Source organism: Populus euphratica, unplaced genomic scaffold (assembly GCF_000495115.2).
Source record: "Populus euphratica unplaced genomic scaffold, PopEup_1.0 scaffold3178.1, whole genome shotgun sequence".
In the NCBI taxonomy this organism is placed as follows: Eukaryota; Viridiplantae; Streptophyta; class Magnoliopsida; order Malpighiales; family Salicaceae; genus Populus; species Populus euphratica.
The window spans coordinates 4,594-14,151 of NW_011503001.1; the positions used below are offsets into that span (position 1 = coordinate 4,594).

A 9,558-nucleotide genomic window follows, 5' to 3' on the forward strand; every position below is an offset into this window, starting at 1 on the left:
AAACTATAATTAGTCAGAGGTCTATGTTGTGTATTAGGCAGGTTTATTTTTCTAGTTTACAACTTGTTGGGTATTGAAATAATATATTGAAATAAAAATATATTATTTTAATATAGTGCTGATTTCAAAAATAATTTTTTTAAAAAAAATTATTTCAATATATTTTTAAGTGAAAACATTTTAAAAAACAATAACTAGAAAAATAACTATATTAAAATAATATGTTTAAAATACAAAAACAAATAAACTCTTAGCATATAACATATCTAGGTCTTAATATCAAACTATTCAAGAAAAAAATAAATATCTTGATAAAAAAAACTAAAGAAATAAAAATTAAAGACAATAAAAAAGGCATTTGAGGTAGATATATTTGATATTATAATATTTTTTATTATTGTGTTTAAAAATATTTACAAAATATATAAATTTTAAATTTTACCGGATTCTGAAATGAAAAAAATATTTAAATAATGAAAATTAAACATTAAAAACAATCATCATGTCACAATGTTAAATCAATTATATATTTGAATGGGAGTTGTAATTTTTTTTTTTTAATACATAATTTTTTCAAATACAAACCGCACCTTCTAAAAAAACATACATGTTTTTTATTAAAAAACTACCACACTTTCGATCCCGACAGACCGCAGGACTTCAAAGTCCAAACTAGACCATCTCATCCTATTCAGTTCCCTTTGTAACCTTTTCAGTTATAGTAAATGTTTATGAAATGTAAAACTATGAAATAAAAAATAACTTCCATAATTCTAAGTCTTTAACTTATATTAAAAACGTTCACAGGGATTACTATTCTCTCCTAATAAATCGAATCTAGTAATGTCCCATCCATGAAAAAAAAATTACCTTTTATTTTCTGTTTCGTTTGCAAATATTACTCGACCATACCATGCTTCGTGTAGTGCAACACGTGCTCTAATTTAATCGACCAATTAAAATCGTAAATTATTATTATTATTATTATAAATGCTATAATTTTTTTATACCACTTCAATCTATGTTTACATTACTACTGTTAAACTTTATTTATATGATAGATTAAACTGATGACACGCAAATCTTGTTTTTAACTTAGTTTATGTTTGAAATTTAAAGGCCAAGTTTATCTAATATAACTAAATTGATACAATAGATCAACTATGATTAGAATTTTAATTTTTTTTATTAACAATTATTATTTTTTAATTTTAAAAAATATTATTTTAAATTCATTCAAGTTACTTTATAAACCCATGCCTCATACTGGATTTAATAATTTTGTATTTATTCAAATAACTCCCTAATAAATTTTTCATGCATCAATAGCTTATGAAAAATCTACCCAGCAATAAAAAAACTTAAAAATAAGATTTTGTGTTATTAAATCTTTATCTTATTGTAAAATCAATTAATAAATCATATTAATTTAATAACTTATGTGTTTTTTTAAATATTTTTTATTATTTTTAAAAAATTCTAGCACTGTCTCCTCACAATTTGAATTCAAACTATATTAATTTATATTCTATATTTTCATAAAAATATAATATAAGTTCCACTTTTAAAGTTCACCAATTTTCTATAATTTTAGAGAGTCACGACCATAAAACGCAAGAAAGAGACAACACTCAGGTGTAAAGGACCCACAAACTTAACCTTTCCTTTTTGTATTTTCTCGAGAAATTTCTCTCTCCTTACCCCTTGTCTCTCTCCCTCTCTACACGCTCCCCTCTCTCACCGGCTTTAATTTGAAAATTCTCTCTTCATTTCCATCTCTGTATATTTAGGCGCATTCCGTGCATTTATTGCCTTTTATCTTTCAATAGAGGGTTCCCTCCTCCCTTATCTCTGGATCTCTTTTAAAGGGCTACTCGGATCTTGAATGGTCTCTTTAGTGGGGTTTCGATTGCAACCAAACTGTGCCAAGGTAACTGCTTTTTTGCAAGTTAATCTAGTTGTTGAGCATGTTATTAGATTTCCTATCTGGGTTTTGATTTTTTGTTGATTGATTTGGTTCTTGTAGTATTTGGAGTCATAAAGTCTGCTTCTTTTTTGATGTCGAATCTCTTTTTGGAATATTCTAGATCTATTTTTGTCCTTTAGATTTGCATGTGTGTGTGTTTTTTTTTCGTTTTTTTTTGGCATTTGATGATTCTTCCTTTTGTTTTATTTGATCTACTTAGTGGTTATGATGTAGTCTTGAGGAAATGTATACCGTTATCTCTCATGTCAAGTACAGTTTTTGCTTGAGTGGATATTATTTTTCAGTCTCCTTTTATAGTTCTCTACTTGGCAAAGTTTTTACTGGAAATGGTCTTGCTGTGGTGATTTTTTTTTGTCCGGTGTGTAATGCTGGGAGCGCGATTAGGAACTTATGGTGTCACACTGTGGTAATGATTGTAATGTGGTAATTCCGGTGTGCAAACCTGATGTTGCTTTTTTGAAATGCATGCATTCGTGTTTTATATATGATGACTAGTTAGGTTACGGGGAATAAATTCCTTAATCTGGGAAGGTGAGAGTAACTGAGTAATTTGTGTTGCACATCTTCAATTCCATGCTCTTTATGGTCTATAAGGGCGTTTCTTTAGATTCACATGAGTGGATGAATCATATGATGACTGGTTAGGTTATGAGCCTTGTTTTTGGGAGCTATGTTGCCATCTCTGTGATCTTTATATAGGGCCTCACTTGGTTGCTTTGAGTGAGTGAACTGATTGATCTTTATAATTTGTCTTGCTCATCACCTGTCATGAATTGCTCGTTTTTCCTGTGTTAATTGTGGTACATATTGTTGCCTTCTATTCCTAACTTTTTATTTAATGATTTTGATAGATCGAGGAGCCATAAATTGTCAATACACTGAAAGGATTAAGTGAAGGAGATAAAGGACAGAACAAGATTTGGTGGTAAGACTAAGAGTTTCTTGTCAGTGGCAGTGTATGCTAGTTCCTGTTAAAAGCCAGTTGTTTTTTTATATATTTTTTCAGTGACATTAATTTACTTCAACATGAACACTGACGTTGTTATGGCTGGTAGAATATCTTCTAATATGTGCTTGATATGTATTTAGATTTGACCTAGACTTAACAAAAATAAATGACTGATCATAATAGCATATGAGATTGCTAACTGGTATCACACTAAGCTGTCTGTTTCTTCATGAAACTTGTTGGTTCTGCCAATGCGGGCCAATTACTTTTCCTTGCTGTTTTCTTAATTGCTTTTCGTTCTTTCTCTTGTTTGTCTTGGAAAGTTAATGCATGAATTGGACTTCTTAGTTGGGATAATTAAAGTAACAAACCTTCCTTTTAGGGTCTACAAGCTGCTGCTCTTGATCTGTTTTTAAATACAGTTAACTTTGTGTGTCTTCCATATCTGAGCGTGGGATTCGTTGAAATATAAATTTTACCATATTCCTTAAACTATCCACCTTTTAAGTTATGAACTAAACTGGACACGGGGAAAATGAAAATGCTTTTAATTTTGCAAGGAAAATGCTTTTAAATTATCCACCTATGGTATTGTTGTTGGGACATTATTGTCATGAAATTGAGTAAATTGTTATATGTTGATCTGTAAGTAGAAGCCTGTAAATTAATAACAGTCCTGAGTATCTTTCATAAATGAAAGTTTTTGTCAGATTCTGGAATCCCTTATCAAATATCTTTTAAAATAGACATACAAAAGCTAACTGTGGTTGCATCCACATAAATAATAGATTTTTTCCCACTTTGCATCACTGTGATATGTTTAACATACTGATGTAATAAGGTTCCTCATTTTTGTGTTTTTCTTCTGGCGTGTCTGCTTTGGGAGTCAGGGGAAGTTTTTTTTTCTTCTCTTTTTTTTAGAGAAAATCCTCCTTGTTGAATTTGCCATTTTGACTTGATTGATTTATTGACAACATATACGTCAAACTTGTCTCCTTCTTTTCATGTATGTCATTTTTGCTTGAGTATAATTAATTATGTTAGCATTTATGGAGTTGGAAACTGACTTCTTGTTTGTTTTTTCTCATAGGTTGACCATACTACCATGGCATCAAGCAATCTGTTTTTTGATGACATCCGAAATAAACCTGAGGTTATTGATCCTCCTCAAAATGAAGACTTGACAGATATTGGTGAAAGTGTAAATGATCCTGCTCAGACAGCTCTAAAACCTAACGTGACTGTGTCTAGCAGTGTTCGTGAATTACTGGAGTGTCCTGTGTGCTTAAATGCCATGTATCCTCCAATTCACCAGGTTTGTTTTATGCCTTTCCCCCCATTCTTGATAACCTTATGAAATTCTATTCCTGCGGAATTCTTATTAGGCTTCTACCTTTTGATATCCCCCCTCCGGTTAAGAAGTCCAGCTTGCATGTTGGTCATCTGATTGGTGTTCTCTTTTGTTGCAGTGTTCAAATGGTCACACATTATGTTCTGGTTGCAAGCCCAGGGTTCAAAACCGATGCCCCACTTGCAGGCACGAACTCGGCAACATTAGATGTCTTGCACTAGAGAAAGTTGCTGCATCTCTTGAACTTCCATGTAAATATCAGAGTTTTGGGTGCATAGGCATATACCCTTATTACAGCAAGCTAAAACATGAATCCCAATGTGTTTTTAGACCATATAACTGCCCATATGCTGGATCAGAATGCACAGTTATTGGTGATATTCCTTATCTGGTGGCCCATTTGAAAGACGATCACAAAGTTGACATGCATAATGGCAGTACTTTCAATCACAGATATGTCAAATCAAATCCACACGAAGTTGAGAATGCAACATGGATGCTGACGGTATTGTTTTGCTTTATTCTTGTTTCTATTCTGGTTTTTGTCCTTTCCTTAATCCTTAGCAAAGAAGGGTTTTCTTAGTTATATGTTGAATGTGTGTGGGTACAATTATCTGCATAGTTCCCTTTAAATGCCATATTTGTGAAAATTGGACATCTGTCAATAAACAATCCTCGTCCACGTGTTGAAAATGTATCATGGATGCTGACGGTATTGTTTTGCTTTATCCTTGTTTCTATTCTGTTTTTTGTCCTTTCCTTAATCCTTAGCAAAGAAGGGTTTTCGTATTTATATGTAGAATGTGTGTGGATACAATCATCTGCACAGTACCATATTTGTGAAAATTGGACACCTTTCAATTAGCGATCCTTGTGAACAAAAATGTTCTTTTTGTAGTAGTTAAAAGGGACCTGTCATCAAAGTTTGACGTGGCATTCTAGGTTATTGTTGGGTTGAACTTTTGTTGTTTGATTCAATTGCAGAAACTTGCTTTTGGACATATAAAAGATTGCTCACTATTTTCTCCCCTGATTTTTAGGTCTTTAGCTGCTTTGGTCAGTATTTTTGTCTACATTTTGAAGCATTCCAGCTTGGGATGGCCCCTGTCTACATAGCATTCCTACGGTTTATGGGGGATGACAATGAGGCAAAGAACTATAGTTACAGTCTTGAAGTTGGTGGTGGTGGGAGGAAGATGATATGGCAAGGGGTACCAAGGAGCATAAGGGACAGCCACCGCAAGGTTCGAGACAGTTTTGATGGTCTGATCATTCAACGCAACATGGCCCTTTTCTTCTCTGGTGGAGATAGGAAGGAATTGAAGCTTAGGGTGACTGGTCGAATTTGGAAAGAACAGTGACAGGATATCCAATTTCTGTCACAACTTTCAATTTCAGTTAACCTTCACACCTAGTGACTGGTTTCTTCTTGTAGTAGTCCCATGATCTTCTGCTTATGTATTGTTTTGAATTGTAGGAGGCAAACCCTCTTTGCTTGTCTAGCCATCAATACATGAGTGGGAGGCACGACTCTTGTCCCTGCAGTTATAATATTTATCTATGTAGATTTAGATGTGCCACATTGCTCGCACGGACAATTAATGAATGATTGCATTGCTAGTAGATCCAAGAACTTTGGCGGCATTTTAATTAACACCGACTTCTTGAAAACTCATTAATAGTCATTGGCCATGTGAAAAGAGTGTCTAGGCATGCCCGATACTTGCAGAATGGCTGGAGCTGTTTTGCTCAAGTTCTCTCTCATGAGGGAGCATGGTAGGATACTGTGGTCTCCAGTCTCTTATTAGATAGAAATATTTGTGAAGCTTATTCAACATCTGGTGCTGTGAACACTGTTTTAGTACCATGGTCAGATCAGCTAAAACTGAATTTGCCAACCTGAAGACAAGTGGGGATATGGTGCTGGGATAGAGGCAGCGCAAGCATTCATGTGTACAAAAGCTGCATCTCTCTCAAAACAATGTCCTGCGTGATGGTAGCTTAATAGCATTGCCTTTTTTTATCCCTCTTGACGTACAAAATCCAGAAAGGGCTTAAAACCTTTTCATTGGAAATATCGGCGCAGTTGAGAAAGACTGAGCCACATTTCATGAAATTTTAATTTTTTTAGTTTACATTTATTTTATATATATTTAATTATTTTAATATATTAATGTCAAAAATAATTTTTTAAAAATAAAAAAAATATTATTTTGATATATTTCTAAATAAAAAAACACTTCGAAATCCCAAACATTCTGGTAATAAAACACTGGCAAAATTCAATCAAAACTTGGGCTGATCTGTTCATCAGCAAAAACCACATAAAAACAATATAAACCAAGGAAGTCAACCTAAATGCAATCTCATGTGCATTTTTCCAGGTATGCATCCCATCCTTGAAGACGGTATTCACGAGCTGCCTCTGCAGGATCTGCTGCCTTTATAATCCCACGTCCCACGATTATGATGTCACTGCCCCTATCGAAGATGACCTGAAACATCATTTATCCCACTACTATCAGAGCCATAATAATTCCCCTTTCAGTAAGAGTTCATAGCAAGTTTCAATAAAGCTAACATATTACATACTTCACTAATGCATGCCAACGAAATAGACATAATGAAAATGCACCAATCCAGCAATTTATGAAGGAAACAAAAAACAGTGAAACAGTCATTTGAACGTACAGAATATGGTGTGTTATACTGCTGGCCAAGCGCATCGCCACCAGTGACCATTTGAACTCCAGGTGTTGCCTGAATAAATGCTGGATTTACTGGTGCACCTGGCCATGAGGCTGGGTTTACCGAGATGAAGCCAATCACAAAATCAGAATGTTCTTCAGCAATTTTTACTGCTGCAGCAGTGTAATCTCCCTTGGCAAAGTTGCCGGCTGAACTCATTTCTGCAAGCAGCAAGAGGCCCCTCCCACGAGGCAAACCCTAAATAGAGTCCAAGAGTAAGCAAAAGTTAGATACTGCCAGGACTAATTCAGTAATATGATTCCCCAGATAAAAGTTGTGTGAGGCATACCTTCAATTTCAACCCGTCAACAATTCCAGGACCAGAAATAATGTGACAATTAACTATATCAGCCCAATCCAATATATGGAAGATACCACTGCAAATAACAGAGCAAAGAAATCTCAGACTACTGTAAAGATACCAGCAGAAAGGAAACCAGAAAAGTCACATAACACTGATGCTCACCCTTCATACTGCATGGTCACCGTGTTACCGATGTCAGCAAACTTACGATCTTCAAAAATTAAAAAGTTGTACTTATCTGCAATCTACAGGATGCAAAAGCACAATGAGCTACGAGGAAATAACAACTAATTTGCACCTAGAAGAAAACGGGAATAGTAGAAAAATGATGAGGAAAATACCATTCGGCTGCCAAGACATCTAACAAAAATTTAGTCATGTTATCAATACTTCTTCAACCTAATTACCAACCAAACCAAATTCCACAAGCATTCAAAAAATTAAGAACGTTTGTATATGCTAATTTTGTACTCTGGTATTTACAGATCATCAACAACTTCAGAAGATTCATTCTCATAATTACCAAACATATCAAGAACAGTCATAAAACAAGTCAATTCAAACTGCCCCTTGGCTAAGTTATCAGTGGAAAACATAATGAAATTTACAGCTCCCGCTTCATAACATGTAATTATCATTTTGCACCATCCAAAATGATAATTGGTGGTCAAAGGTTAGCATTGACATATCATCAACTGGAAAAACATAATGTAGCAGAATTTTCATGCTTCCAGAGAATCTGAAGAACTAAAACTCCATGCAAATAACTTTTATTATAACACCACAAAAACCTCATCAAAGCAGCAAACTTCAAAATACCAAGTTTAGAGACATACCGCACGAAGTTTTGCACCAAAATCAGGATTGAAATCAGGCAAAATATCGACATGGGTTTTCAACAAACATATCTCGGGTCCAACCTACACTCAAAAAATAAAATAAAATAAAATATATAGAAAACCATGTCAGCCAAACAAAAACAAACAAACATAGCACTCCAATCATCCCCAACCAACCCAATACCAATACACTCACTTTTTCAGCAAGCTCAAGCAATTCCTTAGCAGTACCAACATCAGCTGCAACACACAGATTACTCTCCTTTTTAACCATAACCTCAAACAACCTCTTCCCCATCTCATTCTTTGCTAATTTCGCCCTTTCCTCAAACCCTGAAACCTTAACCCTAACACTCTTATCCACCCCTTTAACAACACTAACCTTCCTATTCTCCTCCAAGAACTTCAAAACCCCCTTCTCCACTTCCTCCTCCAATTTCCCCTTCTCCCTCAAAACCCTAACCATCTCACTCAACTTAATAATCGAATGCAACTTAATCCCATTCTCCTCCAAATTCTCCCTCCCTCCTTGTTCCCTGTCAATCAAAACCACTGCATCCGTCACCTTCAACCCCGCAGCCATCAACGGCAAAGCCGTTTCAAGAACAGAAGTCCCACTCGTAACCAAATCTTCAACTATCAAACAAGTCTGGTCCTTTTGGAAATTTCCCTCGATAGACTTAGAGGTACCGTAATCTTTCACTTCTTTCCTGCGCATTACCATGGGGATGTCGTTCGAGACTGATACGGTGGTGGCGATTGGGAGAGCGGTGTAGGGGACGCCGCATATGAGGTCGAAAGTGGTAGTGGCAGGGATGGAGGTGATCAGGGTTTGGGAAATGTGGCGGAGGAGGGAGGGGTATGAAATTATGAGGCGGAGGTCGATGTAGATTGGAGAGGTTATACCGGATTTGAGCTTGAAGGAGCCAAATTTGACTGCCGAGATCTCGTGGAGTTGGAGAATTAGGGATTCCATGGAGGACATTTTGCGGTGGTGGCGATAACAGTAGTTGCGCCGAGAGAAGCGAGGGAAGGAGAGAGCAAGTGTCAGTGCTCAGTGGAAACGGAAGGGTTTATGGAAGGAATGAAAGTTATTGTCGTCCCTTTTCTTTTTTCTTTTTACGTGTTGCTCCCCAAGTTGTTTATTTAATTAGATATTTTTATGATGAGTGCTATTTTTTTATGACGAGTAATTATTTATCACAATATTTGTTTTTTATTTTTATTTTTCTTTTTCCTTTTATAATCGTAGTAATTGTTATGGACATCAATTTCTTTTTTAGGAAATTAGCAATAAGGGTCACAGCACCTTTTCTGCCTGAGGTTAGAGGTAATTTTTTGCTGGGTTTTAAATAAGTGTATATAAATAATACGAGAGAC

General features: G+C 35.1%; 2 protein-coding genes and 1 long non-coding RNA gene across 3 annotated transcripts; 1 reads left to right on the forward strand and 2 right to left on the reverse strand.

The window, feature by feature from the left end:
- Positions 1 to 1,662: 1,662 nt before the first annotated feature.
- LOC105119591 (E3 ubiquitin-protein ligase SINAT5-like) lies at positions 1,663 to 5,937 on the forward strand. The gene is made up of 5 exons (XM_011017744.1): positions 1,663 to 1,930; positions 2,839 to 2,912; positions 4,027 to 4,251; positions 4,406 to 4,792; positions 5,328 to 5,937. Exons 3-5 carry the CDS (start codon positions 4,042 to 4,044, stop codon positions 5,646 to 5,648), a joined length of 918 nt encoding a protein of 305 aa, XP_011016046.1. The 5' UTR covers positions 1,663 to 1,930; positions 2,839 to 2,912; positions 4,027 to 4,041; the 3' UTR covers positions 5,649 to 5,937.
- LOC105119590 (uncharacterized) lies at positions 4,874 to 5,321 on the reverse strand. Its single transcript, XR_841155.1, has 2 exons — positions 5,142 to 5,321; positions 4,874 to 4,945 (listed from the first exon to the last, which is right to left on the reverse strand). It is a non-coding gene; the product is annotated as an uncharacterized LOC105119590 (long non-coding RNA).
- Positions 5,938 to 6,527: 590 nt separating the features above from the next.
- LOC105119592 (uridine 5'-monophosphate synthase-like) lies at positions 6,528 to 9,216 on the reverse strand. The gene is made up of 6 exons (XM_011017745.1): positions 8,375 to 9,216; positions 8,176 to 8,259; positions 7,502 to 7,584; positions 7,325 to 7,412; positions 6,979 to 7,233; positions 6,528 to 6,782 (listed from the first exon to the last, which is right to left on the reverse strand). The coding sequence occupies exons 1-6, from the start codon at positions 9,161 to 9,163 to the stop codon at positions 6,654 to 6,656; spliced, it is 1,428 nt and encodes a 475-aa protein (XP_011016047.1). The 5' UTR covers positions 9,164 to 9,216; the 3' UTR covers positions 6,528 to 6,653.
- Between the last annotated feature and the right edge of the window lie 342 nt (positions 9,217 to 9,558).